The sequence below is a fragment of the Oryx dammah genome, unplaced genomic scaffold (genome assembly GCF_014754425.2).
Source record: "Oryx dammah isolate SB20612 unplaced genomic scaffold, SCBI_Odam_1.1 HiC_scaffold_23, whole genome shotgun sequence".
NCBI lineage: Eukaryota > Metazoa > Chordata > Mammalia > Artiodactyla > Bovidae > Oryx > Oryx dammah.
In genome coordinates, this window is record NW_024070207.1 from 15,452,244 (window position 1) to 15,470,825 (window position 18,582).

The 18,582-nt window shown below is 38.9% G+C and overlaps 1 protein-coding gene across 1 annotated transcript in view; it reads right to left on the reverse strand.

Moving 5' to 3' along the window:
- GUCY2F (guanylate cyclase 2F, retinal) overlaps positions 1-18,582 on the reverse strand; it is a 94,104-nt gene that overhangs the window by 62,741 nt on the left and 12,781 nt on the right. The window contains exons 2-4 of the mRNA XM_040265062.1: positions 18,179-18,480; positions 5,148-5,502; positions 3,689-3,773 (exon numbers count right to left, since the gene is read on the reverse strand). Coding sequence (XP_040120996.1) covers positions 3,689-3,773; positions 5,148-5,502; positions 18,179-18,480 — 742 coding nt within the window. The remainder of the gene's footprint in view (positions 1-3,688; positions 3,774-5,147; positions 5,503-18,178; positions 18,481-18,582) is intronic.

The window sequence follows — 18,582 nt, forward strand, 5'->3', positions numbered from 1 at the left end:
ATAACTTGCAATATTATAAAGACCAAAAGAGAAACGTGAAAATGCTATTAAAGAAGTATCAGAAGAGGGGTACAGCATAGGGATGGGTATCTCAGACTATTAAAACAGTGATTCCATATCAAGGGCACATTCAAAACAACATCTCTGAATACTTTTAAAGAATACAACACCTTTTCTCATTTACCATAGTATATATTCTAATAATACCAGGGCCAAGAATCATTAATCTCAATTTTACAAATACAAAAAATATTAAAGAAACAAAACAAAATTAAGCAAATTGTGTGAGATACCATTGCCTGAGGCAGAGCTGGAGCTTGAATCCTGGGTGTCTGGCTGTGGGCCCAGATTCCTGCCCACAAGACCACTTGTCTTGCAAAGTTGCCAAAGCAACAGGTTGAAAAGTGGAAAAATTCAATCAGTTGGCTGCTTTGTCTACATGATTCCAAACAAATGGGCTGACTGTTTTTTTTTTTTTTCCTTTGACTGAATTGGTCTCTTGTCTGAGCATTACATAGACACAGTTTAAACCTGATTCTCTCCAAACATGCCCATTAATTTGCAGTGAATGCAATTATTTCTTACAAATCAATTAGTAGACACAGAAGTTTATGATGTCTACCCACACAGTCAGGTAGGTCCTCAGCTGAGCTAACTGGGCAACCTGAGGATCTCGAGGGAATCTTGGAATTAGTTCATGTGGTTGTTTTGTTCTGTTTCATCTTGGGGGCTCTGATAGCTAGTTTGGATTCACTTTTTCCATAATCCCTTAACGGTCACCCTGTGGAATGTACTAAAGCAGACAGCCAGAATAGGGGGAATCAAAATGCTTTGTCAGAAAAAAAAAAAAAAAAAAGCTTTGTCTGGTTGCTCTAAGAAGTCTAAGGTGTCACTGTAACTTTAAGTACCAACAACCCAGACAGTTTTTCTCAGTGATTCCACTGATTTGTAAACAAACAATTAATGTGTTTCTAATTGTCTGCCAACAAATATGTCTCTTATCATTGTGGGAGCTGCTGCCCTGCAGAGAAAATTAAAAGAGCGCTGTAGTGAATTCTTGGGTAGAGTGCATTAATCTTTTGGTAAAGTAAAGCCTCACTCCCTAACTTGTCTATTTCATATGTGCAATGAATTGTCTTAAGGCAGGCACACCTGTAAAAATAATCATGCTACAGAATACACTCTAGTAGAAAGAAAAGCAGACCCCCCAATACAGAGATCTGCGATGCAGTGCAGATTCTGTCATTAATTAACCAGATAACCTTGGATAAATAATTTAACCTCTTCATGCACCAGTGTCCTCATCTCTTCAGCAGGATAATAGTCCTTGCATTACTCGCTTTATAGAGTTGTTTTGAAAACCAAATGAGATAATATATGTGAAAGTGCTCTGAAAAGCATGAAGCACTATGAAAGTATAAGAGCTCATTATTACCATTATCATCATTAGTATTACAAAGCACGGGAGAGCTTTATAGAAAAGCAAGGCAATCTGGTTCGGAGTAGAGAGAAAGGAGGAGTTCAAAGAATCCTTTGTTTTGGGGTGGTTGGGTTCTTTGCACGTTTTTCATTTTGAAAAGAAAAAAAAAAACTTAAACAATCAAAACACAGAGAAAAGGAAGGAACAGAGAGCCACTCTCCTGCAAGTAATCACCATCTATTACCGAAACTCATCAGCCGCTCAGCTCTTCTGATTGCAGCCGTGGTGGGCAGAAAGAGGGAGGAAGGCAGTGAAGAGAGGGCATCTTTTGTGCTTTGTTAGCTGAAGAACCAAGACCCAAGTGACTCTGGGAAATGATGTGCCTCTCTCCCATCTCTGAGTTTTCTGTGACCACTTGAAGTACCAATTGTCTCAAACTCATTTTCCTCTCCAATCATTTTCCTCTCTAATCATGTCCCTCTCCAATCATCTCCCTCTCCAGTCTTCTTTGCCCTTCAGCCCACAAGCTCCAAACAAATCCCCCCTCCATGATTTTTTTTTCTTTTTTTCTTCCCTCCCTAAGAATTACAGGTCAGGCTCCCTCTGAGCCCAAAGAACAGTCCGTTTCATGGGAAAGACCAGTCAGATCAGTCATTTGCTGGGGGCGGGGGACAGTTGTCAAATAACATAAGCAGCTGAGTGACTCCATTTTCCACCCTGCCATGGTATCTTTTGCCAATGGGGAGCCAGAGCCTACTCCTCTTCAAATCTCTCTAGAGGAGGAAGATTTTGATTGGAGGGCATTTATATTCACTAAAAGTAGCTCATGATGTTAATTAAATACTTTATTCCTTGGCAGCAGCTAAACATTAAATTTCTGTTCTGAGTAGGGGCATGTCACAGTTACAGAAATCAAAAGAAAAACTTTAAACTATCATCTTTATCCAGTGTGCTTTAACAATTCATAAGCTACCTACAACTTTGTTTGGCTTTATCAAGTCTCTAATACTGCGGAGACTGGATAATAGTGGTTTTTCACAGTGATGCTAACATACTAAACACTAGGAATAACACTTGTCAGTTTCAACCCAGGATTTTACATACTTGTTAGAATATCAGAGCTGGAAGGGCTCTTAAAGATCATCTAATCCAATTCCTTAATTTTACAAATGAGAAAATTCTGGCCAAGAGAAATTCAGTGTCTTGTCCAAATTTACACAGATACTTAAGACACTCTATAGACACATTTTTCCTTGAAATTTGCCCAGATAGCTCCGCCTCATTCCCCACCATGTTCTTGTCATATTGTTGTTAGGACCACCCTTACAAAGAGATAACAAAGGTGCAGTTTGCAGAATAGAAAGAGTAATGTGGAAGAGTTGTGGTTGATTTAATTTTTCCAAAATCATCCTACTGTGGGGAGGAACCAACTGTTAAAGTGTGAAGATTATAAGAATGGGGTGTCATACTATAAAGCCAGCTTAAGCCATTTATCCCTGATCCCGAATTAGTTCACCAGAGTAGTTGGTCAGGAATTTAAAGATCTGAAGAAGAAAGATAAAGACCTGATGGTAATGATGATGGTGATGATGAGCTAGGACAGATTTTGTCCAAGCAAGAATGATAGTAAAAATCTGCAATAGGATACCCTGGGCAAAAGTGATGACTCTCAAAGCAAGGGTTCTGGGTTCCTAACAATCAGCAGGAGAGTTCCATGTGCTTGAGAAGGAGGTGAGGTTTACCATTTCTTGGGCACCTACTGTGAGGCAGGTATTGTTCTAGGTACTTTATTGGCTTTGGTTTATTTAATCCCCTCTACAGTCCTGTGAATTTATACCATTATTCCTAACTCTTAGATTCTAGCCAAAGTTTGCCTGATTCCTGGAACTTGTGAAAATATCCCAGTCCATACCACTTGCAGAGGGAAGTGTTTCTAGGAGACTCTGCCAGTGGAAAAGGGAGCACAGATGGGGGGTAGGCAGTCCCTAAAGTACTAGCTCTCTTATTTCATGATAGTGTTGAGAGCCAGATCTACTCATAGGCAACAACACTGACAACACAGCTGAGGAAGTTATTCTTGGCATCATGAAAACACTTCACTCTAAATGGAGCCAGTAGGGATGGTAAATCACTATGGAAAAAAGAAAATCAGTGGGTCATGTAATGAGGCAATTGTACTGAAACATGACTTCCTGGAAATCAATATTAACAAGGCTATTATGGGCTTGTAGTTTTATATACAAAAAGTGAAAAAAAAAAAGAGAGTACCTTATAAAGTAAGCAAATCCATTAATAGACAGCAGGGCTACAAGCAAAGCAAGGCAGACCATCACAGCAAAGGTAGGGCTGATGCCTGCAGAGAGGAAGAGGAAGGGGAAGAATGACATCAGAAAGAGGCTGTAAATAAACGGCACCACAGAGCGACTCCTCGTGCTTTCTGGTGACTCTAAAATCAAGCTACATCTACCTAACTTATTTCTATTCTTTTCCAATACAGTCTGTCTTGTTGACTTTATGGACACAGAAAGCAATTTCACTGTTCTGAAGCAAAACTATTCACCACTCTGACAGTAACAAATCACATGAATGAAGGCTGACCCAGGTGTTTCTTTGGAGAAAAAAGTTCACGAATGGAAAACTTTGAGTACCTTAATTTAAGTTGAACAGCAATACAGTTCTTGAGAATAAATATGTTATCTCATCTGTGAAAGGCATTATGTTGCCTTCATAAAATAAAAGATCTTTTTAATCCACCCAAGCCCACAGACCTTGTGAGTTATAGATGAAAAACGTAGCACTTGTCCTTCAAGGGTGAACCTGGTTTTGATAATTAGTGTTTTCACTAGGATGTAAATTGTCCTCTGCAAAAGCTAAGTGTTTGGATGGATTACTAAGATTTCAGAAGGAAATGATGCAAGTGAAGAGGTAGTGAGGTGCTAAAGCAAAAGAGAAGTTGAAGTCTAATTCAAATAGATGCATTTGGTTTTAGAAAGGTGTGGGGTATACCTGCACAGGAATAATATAGATCCTTCCAAATTTCTCCTCTGGCTCTCAGAGATTTGATGGAGTGTCCCCACTTCCACAAACCAGAGGGTTTCCATCAGTCAATCAAACTGCCAGTATTATGGGATGCCGACCATGTTGGGTGGTTGGGGGTGGGGCATAAGAATTATTAGCTCTGGTCCCTGCCCTCCAGGAGCAGTCCATTTGGGAGGAAGAGACACAATCAATACACAAGAAACAAATGGAGAGCAATTTTGTGCTAAGCTGTGAGGTACAGACTTTTAGTTCAGTGGGAGTTCAGAGAGGAGAGGGTGGAGAAATTGTATTTCCGTTGTAGAACCTGATTGACAGGATTTGGATACATCAAGGGAAGGACAGGTAAATTTTCTAGCAAAGGAAACAACTGTAGATCATAGCATACAAAAGACCAAGATAAAGCGTCATGCCTTCCTCTTACTAGAAAAACCTCTTTGGGAGTGGGATCCTTTTAAAAGCTGACTGCAGGCGGCTTTTAAATTGTGGATGGTTATTCAAGGCTGCAAAGTACCTCTCATTGTCCTTATTATTTTAAATTAACTACATAGAGTTCCAAGCTGTTTATGTCACCTGACTGCAAATGATTGATTCTGTAAGTGTCCCAACATTAAAACATGCCTTCCCCTAAACAGGTTCCCTGTAACCCAAGCTGAGCCAAATTGACTACCTGTGATTTTCCATTCCTTACCTCCTCGGCAGATCTTCCCATCTGCAAACCAGCATTTTGCATCTGCTCGAGGGGGCCTGCCACCAGGAAAGTGAATAGGGGTCTCTCCGAATTGTAGCAGCTCCGTTTCCATGTCCACAGTGTAGGTACTATGGAGTTCCCATTCTTTCCAGTTGGTGTCCAGGATTACATATTCTGAAATTCCATTTCCATTTGAATCTGTCCTTATCAACTGGTTGAATCCATAGAATTGCATGTTTCTGGAATGCTGAACCAGGCTGGCAGCACTAGCCCATCCATTTTCTTTCATAGCATTATTCATGGCTTGTGCGATAAAGTAAATTGAATTGTAGATGGTTCCAAACAACGGCGAAACCTATTTTTAAAAATTACAATTATCTTGAGCCCTAGTTGCCCTAGAGCAATCTCAGAGTGTATTCCAAGCCTATGTTCATTATTATGGGCTGCACGTCTGAGTGGAGGTGAGCTATGAAGACCCAGAGGGGGAAAAAAAAAAACAATTGTTTCTCAGGACTTGCTTGGTTTCTCCCCTGACTTTTTCTGTTTTTCTCCCCCAGGCCTTCACATCTTTAAATATATCAAATATGACAATTTTATGAGCAAACTAAGTCATACACAATATATTTTTATGCTTCTAAACTAAGAAAGTGATTTAGAGTTATAAAGGGGCTAAAAAAAAGTATGAAATAAACAAGAGGCACTCAAAAGAAATTTACCAGGTTAATTACTGGGGCATTATGCATGGTAAAATCATTCGGTTGGGACTACTAGACTGGTTGGTATATGTGGTAAGACTGTAAATAATGTGTCTCCATAGTCCATGTCTCTGTCCCCACTTTGTTCAAAATGGTTATTCTCTTACATACATGCACTCCAGAGAAAGTTAACACTACAATACAGTTTTAAACATGTACCCCCCACAAGTACACATGCAGATACGCATATTGACACATACACACCCACAAATACAGAGCCGAATGTTGTTGTGTTTGGCAAAGGTGATTTTTAATCAAGAAACCCCATAAACTATTGCTGTGCAAACTGGCAAAGCTTTGGTGAGAAGCCATTGTAAAGCAGTAAGGCTGCTACAGTGAACAATATGATTCTTCCTCCTACATAAATATGATAAAAGAAAAAGCATTTGTTTATTGTGTCTGATACCTCACTCATTAACCTTGCAAGTTTATTTTTGGAATAAACCTTGTATCCTTTTTCAAAAAAGGTAGATAAGAAGAGTGAATGATCCCCCCCACCCACCTTGCCCCAACACTGGCTTCATGGTTTTTCATAACATTTCACTTCTAGGATGGAGTTCAAGAAAGCTATGGTCATGCCATTTTACTGAGCTTCAGGGAAAGCCAATACTTGCTGCTTCGGTTTCACAAAGTCTAGAAAGCTATCCTCCTGTAACAATCTTCATCTGAATAAAAGGGTTTAAAATTAAGTGAACTAGTTTTTTTGTTAGAAATACAAATGAAGATGCAGAGAAGTGTGGCAGCTAGCAAAACACTGTCATGCCTTGAAAATGTAGAGCAGGGGTTTCTCAACCCTGGCTACACATTAGCATTACCCAAGGAATGTCAAAAATACTGATGCCAAACCCAACCCAGCTAACAAAACCAAACACTTTTGGTTAGGAACCAGTAATTAGAATTATGAAAAGCTCCCCAGAAATTTTAATATTCACACAGGACTCAAGACCAACAGTATAGAAGAAGACACACTGGCCCGTGGGTCTTTTCCTAATGCCATATTTTGCACAAGTCACTATTCCCTCTCTCTGGGCTTCAATTTCTTCCTCTGTAAATTGAGGATACATAATCATGAATGGAGTCATCCACTCTAACTATCTTACTTCCTAGATATGAAAAGGAGTCCCAAAGAAGTTAAGTGATTGGTCAAGGTTGACTAGCAAACATTTGGTTTGCTGTTCAAAACAGTCATATGGGCTTCCCAATGGTAAAGATTGAACCTAGGGTTCAATCCCTAGGTCGGGTAGATCCCCTGGAGAAAGAAATGGCAACCCATTCCAGTATTCTTGCCTGGGAAATCCCATAGACAGAGGAGCCTGGCTGGCTACAGTCCATGGGGTTGTCAAGAGTCAGACACGACTTAGTAACTAAAACAACAAACAAAAACAGCAAAACAGTCATAAGATTTTGGTTCACATCAAAAGCTCTTTGATATTTGCAAGACCATTTGTTCCTGTCCAAAGTGTTCATGAGCATATTCTGTCCATGTCAAATGGTTCTGGAGAAGACCAAATATCAAGGACCATTTGGCATGGACCAAATGTCTTATAGCTGTTTTGAACATGACTATATGGTCCTGCAAATATCAAGGACCATTTGGCAAGGACCAAATGTATTATGAACCAAATGTAGATAGATGTTTTGGTCATGACCAAATATCAAGGACATTTTGGTGTGGACCAAATTTCTTACGGATATTTGGGACAGGATCAAATGTCCTGCAAGGGTCATGGTCACTCACCTAGGCGTAAAATCAGGACTAGAACCCAAGTCTGTTGATTCTGTTTATTTTAGCATTCTTGATTGAAATACATATTCTCCGTGGTCTCTTCTAGTTCTGAACTCCTGTGAAACTTCCCAAATCGTGATCTAGTCCAGGGAGCAAATTTAGCTTGCAGACTTTTTCGTTTGGCTTGTTTATAGGTTCTTCTTAATTCCTCTAACCTTCTATCATTGATGTGCCCTATAGCTCAGTCCTTGGTCCTTGGTCTTCTCTATCTAAACTCACTCCCTTGGTGATCTCTTCTGCTCTCCTGGCTTTAAATATCACTCTATGCCATAAATCTCAGATTTACACTTCCAGTTAAGACCTGTTTCCTAAATTCTAGACTCTTGCAGTCAACTGCTTACTTGGTATCTCTCCCAAATCAAACTCCTAATCTTTACCTCAAATCTTTGTGCTCCATTTACAACAAGGCTTTCCCATTTTTGTTAAAAGCCACTCCATTCTTCCAGTTGTTCAGGCCAAAGACCTTGCCCCAGCAACAGAGCTAACTAATAGCAGAGAAGAAATCAACATCTCAATCTCCTGAGCTTTATTCCAATGATCCCCCTTCACCACCCTACCGTAACACACACTATAGAAATAAGTACAGTGAATGGATGACATCTGCTGCCACTAAGGCATCCACACTTAGTTGCCTAGCACACACTGAGGTCCCTTTAGGGGGCTGCACTAACTCTCCCTCCTGACATTCTCAGATGCTCCAGTTAATTGTATTTAGGATTTCTGCAAGAGTCTGCCTGTTCCCTGGGGCTTGGGTAGGTTATGACAATAAGTGAAGGCTGGAAGGTAGATAAAATCAATACTAGTAAAACAAATGAGTAAAAACCCACAGGGCAGCAAGTCCCTGAAAGCAGGGAGAATGCTAGTATTCTGTTTCGAAAGGTACAAAGCCTTCTGGGAAAGGGACTGCATATAACCTACCACCAAAAGCAAAGATCTGAACTCTTAAAAACAATATCCTCACCTCTAGGCTGACCCATCCCATGGGGTTTTCAGTTGGCCAGCCCTCGCTGCCCTCAGATCTCTCGGACTGACCCCTGTTAAAGCTCACTGACAGTAACTCCCCAAGATGAATGAAACCTGAAGCTTATCCTGCAGGATTCTCTAGCTTCCACCACATATCACACATATATACACATACATGCACATACTCACACACAAAGAGCCACAAAAAGTATGGTAGGGGGACTTGAAGCTAAGGGAAAGAACACAGCTGTGGCAACAGCATTCATTTGCAAAAGAGGGGCTGTCACTAAGACCCACTCTCGCTGTGAGGGCTTAGATTTGTGTTCTAGCTGGTTTATGTTGCCATTTTACCTGCTGTGCCCTTCAACAATGGTAACTGCCCCTTCCCATAAGCCAAAGGCATACTCTGTTGGCATTAGTAGCAAAAGCTCTGTAGTTGCAGCTGTTGCACATAATGAGGAAAAGAAGAAGTAGAGGATGGGACAAGGGAAGTAAGAGCACTCTTTACCACCCTCTGTGCTGGCTTCTGACTATAGTTCCAAAGAAGCAAGACAGGATTAGCAGAACCTGCCGTCAGGCAGATGACCTTGTTATAGCACAGATCAGAATGGGGACACCACTCAGCCTATTGGTTTTGACTACTGTATAGACCTGAATCGGAATGAATGAACTGTGAAGAAATGAATGATAATTGAGATTTAATCTTTCATTGTTACTCAGAGATTTTCGTCTTCCCTTGTGGCTCAGCTGGTAATCCACCTGCAATGCAGAAGACCTGGGTTCAATCCTCAGGTTGGGTAGATCCCCTGGAGAAGGGAAAGGCTACCCACTCCAGTATTCTGGCCTAGAGAATTCCATGGACTGTATATAGTCCATGGGGGTCGCAAAGACTTGGACACAACTGAGTGACTTTCAGTGATTTTAGCTACCCTAGGCCTTCTGGAGCTTGTGTCCAGGAAATCAAGGTCTGGGTCAGGAACAGTGATATTTGAATTTGTTTAGTGTAATGACTCTTGCTGTCATTAAGTTGACTATTATCAGTTCAGATTTACTGTGCTTAAAAGACACAAAACACTTCCAAAGAATTTTGACTTTGGAAGTACATTTAAAAAAAATTATATATATATATATATATATATATATACACCTGGCTTGGAAAGCACCATTTGGAGGACAAAATAGCAACATTACCTTTGAACAAAAAGCCAGGTGCATACAGAGATCAAGAAACCAAAAGGTAACTGAATTCTTGTTATTAAAGGCGGTACATCCAATAATGAATTTCCTGAACTTAGCCTAGAAATGGCTAATAGCCTAATCTGTTTGGCATGATACTCATGAACATCACAGTCTTATTTTATATAGAATAAAGCACAAAGACAATTGTAGCCACTATGAGTGGCAGGCAACCTTTTCGGACAACCTGTCTGGTAGGCCCCATCCTGGAAAGCTCTAGTCTTAACCACATCCCCATCAGCCTAGCAGCCCCCTGCTAACCACCCATATCTATAGTAATGGAAAACAATACGTGTAGGAGCTTCAGGTCCCCCAGGCTTGCTAAGAAATCCAGAGGACTTCTTTTGCTTAGCCAAATAAGGTCACATTTGGAAAAAATATTCAAAATATGTGTTCTAGCAACAGGCATTTGTAGCCAATACAATTTCATTGAAAACAAGGATTGGGAATACAATGAAAGTGAAGAAGGCAGGAACTAAAACCTTATTTCAGAAGTCTTTTTGTGCCAACATATAAAGGTACAAAGTGTAATCCTTATCCAATCATGCTGAGACCAAATTAGAAAGTTTGTCACTGATATCCCACCCCTCAATCTCTCCATTCAGATTTATTTTTCTCTTTTCTTAGGTCGCCATAATGTCCTATCACCTCCTCTATTAGAGGAAAACAATCCAATGTGTATGTGTCTGTGTGTGTGTGTGCTCAGTCTTGACCAACTCCATCAACCCCATGAACTGCAACCCCGCCAGGCTCCGCTGTCCATGGGATTTTCCCAGCAAGAATCAAGAGTGGATTGCCATTTCCTCCTCCAGGGGGTCTTCCCAACCCATTGATCAAACCAATGTCTCCTGCATCTCCTGCACTGCAGGCAGATTCTTTACCACTGAGCCACCAAGGGAGCCCCAAACGATCCAATAAATCCATTCAAATCAAAGTATTAGTCACTTAGTAATGTTACTTTGAGTAAAGTACTAGACATGGGAAATGATCTAATTTTTTTAAAGGCTATTGTGTGGTTGAATAGTCAGGTTCTGGTACTTCTGGTATTAGACTTGGGTTGGAATCCTAGCTCTGCCACTTGCCAGCTGTATGGTGGACAAGTTACCTTGAGCCTCAGTTGCATCACCCATAATATGGAGTTCAATCAGTTTACTTGCTCAGTCGTGTCCAACTCGTTGCCACCCCATACACTTGATGATACCTAATTTGTAGGCTTGGACTGAGGATTCAATGAGACCATTTATGTAAATTACCTGGTACAAAATAAGCATGGACTACATGATAGCTGCCATTGTTTGCATTTCAGAAGAGGAGCATAGGGCTCTGGTAATACATCCTAGAAGTTAGTATTCAAGATTCTTGTTCCAGTCTTGAATTCATCACCAATAAATTACACAGTCCCAGTTTTAGACCCAGTGTCCTTAGCATCCTGAAATGGTAAACCTGTTCACCTTATTGGGGGAAAGATCTTGTTTCTATTTTGCTTTCCATTACATTACCTGCAGAATGCCTAGGACACCATCATAATAAAAATAACAACATTAATAATAACAAAACATTTATTGAGGAGTCATTCGGTGCCAGGCAAACTCTTTTATGTGTATTAACTCATTTAATCTTCACAACAATTGTATGAGGTATGTACTGTTATTATTCCCAATTTAAAATTAGTGAAGATACAGTGAGCTTAAGTAAATTTGCAGTACTCTGCCGTCAAAGCCCATGCTCTTACTTACCATGTTACAACTGAGCTTAATAAATACATGCTAAATTAATTAATGGATGGTAAACTCACCAATAAAAGAGTATCATGTATACCTTTTGTAACTTCTCTTTTTCCTTTCATGGCTTCCTTATTAAAGACAGAAAAATCAAATTTTTTTCTTCTCTCTCTTCCCCTTCTCAAACATCACTCCCAAACACCAAGGAGAACAAGAAGGAGAAACAGTAAGCTTCTACATCTAATGGTATTAGGAGACATCTATAATCTTGAACCACAGAATATGAAGATAGAAACCTGCTACAGGAGTGGTAACTGATTTAGCAGAGTGGAGGGTGATTAAATTTAAGTACCTGAAGAGGGGAATATTGGTAAGCAACAAGATCTGCCCCTGTGAATCCTGGAAGGCTTAGGAGTTAGAGGCGCTATGCACAGAAGTGGGGGTTAGGCAGAGCACTAAAAGAGGGGTAGCTTTGAACGTGTGTGTACAGAACAGTTAGATTTCTGCCATCTACCTGTACCAAGGAGAGCCAAATCCCTGCAGGAAACAGGTTAAACTGATTCAGAGCAGCTCCAGAGCTGGAACACTTGACCCAAAGGACAGTGAAAATGAGGTGAGCCATAAAAAAATGAATGATGAAGCTAAAGTGTTCATACTTAATGATGAAAATCCCAGTCTACTCCCAACATGGCTCCTAGAATAGTGACAACCAGGATTACAACTCCCAGGAAGGAGATCGAAGCATTTTTCTCTGAAGAAAGTGACTAGCCCAAGAGGCAAGATCTACAGATATTGACACGCACACAAAAAAACAGCTGATCAGTATTCCCTGATACTGAAACCTATGGGTCAACATGCCCACCATGGACATAAACCTTCAAATCCTTCTTTTAAAGCTTCATTGTTAAATATGACCAGACAGCCAGGATCATCACTTAAGGAAAGCTTCCAAGATTAAATAGACAGACCAAAACAAAGAAGCATGAAAAATTAGGAACTGAGGGAGACACAAAGAGCAAAGGAAAACTTCAAAAAACTATAATGAGTATCTTCAGAGAAATAATAGAAAATTATATATTCTTGAAACAAAATCAGGATGCTATAACAAAATATAATCAAACAAGAATTAATTCTTGGAAATTAAAAACATGATAGCAAAAAAATTTAATCAGTAAAAGAGTCAGAACACAAAATTGAGGAACTCTTTCAGGAAAAATCACTAAAAACAAAGATATGAGTGATACAAGGGAACTAATAAAACAACTTAAAAATTCAACCCCCCCAAAAAAATCAACCCAGGCAATCTTATATCAACTAGTGGTATTTCCAGAAAGTACAAAGACAATGTTGTTGAGGAAATTATCCAAAAAAGAAAGAAAGAAAGAAAATTTTCTAGGCAGAAAGAACTTCTAGATTGAAAGGCCCTACCAAATGTACAGCACAATACATGTCAAAAAACCAGGCATAATCATGAAATTTCATTACATAGGGAATAAAGAGATAACCTTAAAAGTTTCCAGGGAAGATAAGGAGGAGTGAAAACACGTTGCATCAAAGGATCAGAAATAAGAATGACACTGGAGTTCTCAACACCAATGATGGAAATAAGACAAAGTGCCGTGTCTTCAAAGTGCTAATAGAAAATAATTTTTAATCTATATTTATGCCATGCCGTGCTAAGTCACTTCAGTTGTGTCTGACTCTTTGTGACTCTATGGACTGTAGCCCACTAGGCCCCTCTGTTCATGGGGATTCTCCAGGCAAGAATACTGGAGTGGGTTACCTCCAAGGGATCTTCCCATCCCAGTGATTGAACCCGTGTCTCTTAAGTCTCCTGCATTGGCAGGTAGATTCTTTACCACTAGCATCACCTGGGAAGCCAACCTATATTTATGACAAGCTTAGTCAAACTATCAATCAATAGTGAAGCTAGAATAAAAGTTCACAGTGTAAAATTTTGAAAGTTTAACTCTTGCATATCTTTCTCATAATCTGCTAAAGGATGTGCTCCACCAAAATGAGACCGCAAATAAGAAAACGGGAGTCATTAGAGTCATGAAGAGTGAATCCAACACAGAAGAAAGAGAACAAGGAATTTCCAGAGCGGCAAAAAGGAAGATCCTATCATAGTCATTGTGCAGCAACCTTAGGGAGCAACAAGTTTAGATTGCAATAAGAGGACAGAGAGCCTCGGGAAAAACAAATGAAATTGATAAGGGATTTAACAGACTTTGCCATATATAAAATTGTTTTGAAAGGATTCTATAGTTTTATCAGACAGTGCAGAAAGACTTGGAAATCCAAATTAAAGGGAAAAAAAAGCAATTATTAACTCCAGTAAAAATCAAAAGTTATAATTGAAATGAATTCTTACTATAGTATACCACATGGATTATATATGAGTGATATTTAGACAGGTAAAATATTAAAAACATAAAATATGAATTTAACTAAAAGGTGTGACATAATTGTATTGAGAGTCTGAAGGAGGGTAAGAAAGTATGTAAGAGCTAACAATCTTTAACTATAATAGGAAATGAGCAAATAATATCCAAAGTGGAGTAATCAAGTTAGTAGCAGTATGATATTTAGAAATATAAATACCACAATAGAGAACTAAAAGACATGAAAGTGGTTGTTTCTGATGAAGAGTGAGAGGAAGGCCTAGGGGCTGCCTTGTTGATACAAAACATTCTAGTATTTCTTGACTTTTAAAACTATGTGCATGCATTGCTTTGATAATTTTGTTTTTTTTTTTAATGTTTTGAAGACGCAATTGTATAAACTAAAAGGATGCAAACCATTGCTATAAGCAATATAGCTTCTATATTCGGAATTTTCAACTCCACTGGAAGTTATTGGGCAAGGGAAAATATGGCCATCTTTTTCATATATTTTTTTACTCATTTACAATCTCTCTTTCATTAGAATTTAGGCCCCATAAGATTGGGAACAATTAATGTGCTAGTAAATATTAGCAATAGCTCTAATAGAAGGGAAAAAACCTCTTATTTGTAGCATTTACCTCTTATTTGTAGCAGTTACCAATTTATGTGGCATAAATATTCTCAACACCTGATTCAATCTACCAATATGATGCCACTGAACACAGTGGTGGGAAAAGAGGCACACAATTGGCTTTTATGAACTGGCTCCAATTCTACTGACAAAAATCCTGTCTTGTTTACTCTTTTATCTGAAGTTCAGCATAGTGCATGGCACATGGTATGTGCTTAATAAATAGCTGTTGATCTGTTGACTGAACAAGAAAAAAAAACAAACAGGAGTCCAGGGGTAAGCAAAGGGACTATTGAGCAATTCTTTGCCAATAATCATAAAACTTCAAGAGAGTAGGAAGCTGAGGTCAGACTGTCACTTAGAGGCTAGGTCATCATCAACGAATAAGGTCATTAACCAAAATCAAAAGGTGAAAAGGAAGTAGCTGTAAGTCAAGCACTCTGCTAGTCACTTTACCCATATTGCTTTGTTTAATCTTCCCGACAATCCTAAAAGCTGTAGATTACTAACCCACTTTACAGATGGTAAAATTGAGACTCAAAAATCTAAGTAATTTGCCCAAGGGTAGACAGCTAGCAAAAGGAAAAGCTGAGATTTAAACCAAGTTTGTCTAACTCTTTACCATATTCTCTTTCTGCTATACTGCTGCTAAGTCACTTCAGTCGTGTTCGACTCTGTGTGACCCCATAGAAGGCAGCCCACCAGGCTCCCCCGTCCCTGGGATTCTCCAGGAAAGAATACTTGAGTGGGTTGCCATTTCCTTCTCCAATGCATGAAAGTGAAAAGTGAAAGTGAAGTCAGTCAGTCGTGTCCAACTCTCAGCGACCCCGTGGACTGCAGCCTTCCAGGCTCCTCTGTCCATGGGATTTTCCTGCCAAGAGTACTGGAGTGGGGTGCCATTGCCTTCTCCATTCTGCTATACTAGCTGCCTTTAAAAATACCCTTTAGCAAGGTAATTTAAGGGAAAGGGGGTTTTTATTTATCAGAGATGCAAAAATAATTATCTTACACTTCTATCACTCTTTGGTTATGAAGGTAAAGCCAAGGCACCTGCAAAGTGGGGGCATAAATGCATCTAAACAAGCTTTCTTTATATATAAGCTTTAGAGTCTTTGTTTTCACTCTATTTCCTTGTCTAAAGCAGAGTACAAGCTGCCTAGCAACCAAACTAATGGTGTCTTTTTTTACCTTAATTACCTTATGTTTTCCACAGCTCAAAGAGACTGGATCAACTATTAAGAGTAAAAGGTCTGAAATTTTTGTATCAAAATATCTGCTCACATACACATATTACACACACAGATACATACACCCATGTGCATGTACTCACACACACACACACACACACACTTCTTTCTATTTCCCTCAATCCTGTGATTAAAGTAAAAAAAATGATTTAGTCTTGTATCTATATGATACCATATCATTGGATAAAAAGTACAAAAATTCACCATCTGGTTGCTTGCCTGTGAATACACCAAACAACTGGTTTGAGCAACCATTCTTGGCAATCTGCAGGACTCTTGCCACTCTTGACCAAATCAATGAATTGTTTTTAATAAATATATGTGTGTCTTCTAAAAAATAATATTTATTATAAACATATCAGTGGCAATAAAGTTCAAATCCAAAACTGTTAATATCTATGCTAGTTACTTTTTTTATTAGAACAAGAATCAGCAAAATCTTTGCTATCAATACTCAAGACAGAAAGAGATAAGAAAATCTAAGGTTGACCTGAATCATTTATTCAGATAGAAAGGCAATGCACAGAATAAAGGAATAAATAATATACACAAAAGAGAAGATCATGGAGAATGTGTTAGGCACAATCAATTGCCTACAGGACAGCCTTCTTCCTTGCTAATGGAATCACAATTTTAATTGTGCATACTTTTCCAGCAACCATAGGGTCAGTCACAATGGTCTCATTCTTCTTTCTAAATTATTTAATTTAGCATGAGTATGGGACATGACTGATCAGGAAAGTGTGGGGAGAAGTCTGCTTGAAGAGATTCTTGACAAGATTTCCTCACTTTTAAAAACAGACACAAGAAAGGGACATTTCTCACAGTGTTGTAGACAGTTCCACTTGGATGTGCTGTCCGGAACTGTAGCAGTCGTCTTGGGACCAGGAGAGTAAGCAGATTATGAGGGCAAGCCAGCATGCTATGGTTGTAAAGTGAAAAAGTGAAAATAACCTGGTTCACTGATAATGTCATTGAACAGCTGAATTAACTGACCCTAAAGTCCCCATATCTTCCAGTTTTGAAAAAAAAAATTACTTGGGTTATTTTGTGTTGAGCTCCCTGTTAGTTACAGCCAGAGCATTATAACTAATACAATATGCTAGCAAATGCTAGAACTTTTCAACTTATTTATGTGCCACTCTAAATACTTCTAAAAATGAGTGCCTTCTATGTCTGACCTCTAACCTACAAACAAAAATTCCCTCTGTATTTTTTCTCATGTAACTATCTTTGGCCTCCCCATCTTCCTCTCATATTCCTTGTCTTCTTTTTATTTCTCCCTCTGTTTTTGTCTTTTGTCCATTTTTTGATTCATTTTGTTTTTGTCCATTCATTTCTCTGCTTTCTTCCCGTCTCCACTATTTTATCTTCCACTAGTCCCTCTGGCTGTGATTTGAATCTGTAATATGTTTATACATATACTCATCTACACATATATATTATTTCTTATATATTATTAGGGAGGAATTCTTCCCCATTCCCAAAGATTCCTTTCATATATAGACAGCCCTACTAGCAAAAAAATACACCTAACTTCTTCACCACCTTACTCATTCCTTCCCACAAAGGAGGAGTGACTTTGGTCCATTTGGAAAGAGAATTAAACATGTGTATCCCAGGCCATCCTAACTTCTTTCTCTTAGGAGTGAGCTCCCTATAGGCAGTACATACTCCACTATGCTCTTCTAGGTTACACATTTAAATGAAAGGCATGCCCTCATGGGGCAGGAATATAGGGGTCTGGTAATGCTGGTTACTAGATGGAGAAGGCTGATCAATCTTCAGATTCAATAGTGGGAAACTCAAATGCACATAGAAGCTGTATTCCCCAATACCAGCTTTATCAATAATAAAGCCAGTATCTTCTTACATACCAGCTCTTATTGTTGAATTGATCAGAACTTGGGTCAGAAATAGGATTCATTTTTACTAGGCTCCTTTGAACAGCACTTATATGTATGTGTGTGTATATATATATATTCACATACAAATATATATAATATGTATTTTAGCATAGTATATATTAAAGTTTTGTGTCCCTAAACACATTTTGTTTCTTTTTCATGGTTGTATGCTGTCATTGTGGGTAGCTTGAAGATAAAAAAAATAAAAATAAAAACTCCAATAATGTGTCTTTGTTTTACAAAAGTTTTTTTGCAAACAAAAGATGTTGTTAACTGGTGTGCAGTTGCCTGTTATTGACTGAGTTTCCTCAAGAATAGAAGCACTTGATAGGAAAAATATTTACCTTCCTGATTTTTGAGTTTTTCTGATCATGATTAATTTGTGAATCTGCACTTACTTGATCTGACTGCAGCTTCTCAGGAACTTCACCTCTAGCTGCTGCCTCCGCAAAGGCTTGATAGAAGGTCTTTTCTTGGGACTCTACTGTGATGGTCAACACAGCATCATAGGCTTCCCGGAGTTTTGCGTTGTTCCTTAGAACCTGGTAGGGGGTATGCTTATAAGGTAAACTGTAGAGCAGGGTGTCATAGGGAACAAAGACATAGGTGCCATCAGTCATTTGCAGATCATGAGCCCATTCCAAGAGATGCGTCTGAGTCTCTCCCCCAATCAAAGTCGAATGCATACACATGATGATTACTGAAATCAACAAAGCAGGGAGGTTATGGCAGCAATATGTTAGTAAGATACAGAACTAAACACTACAGATTGGGAGAAACAAATAAATGTACTATAACCAAT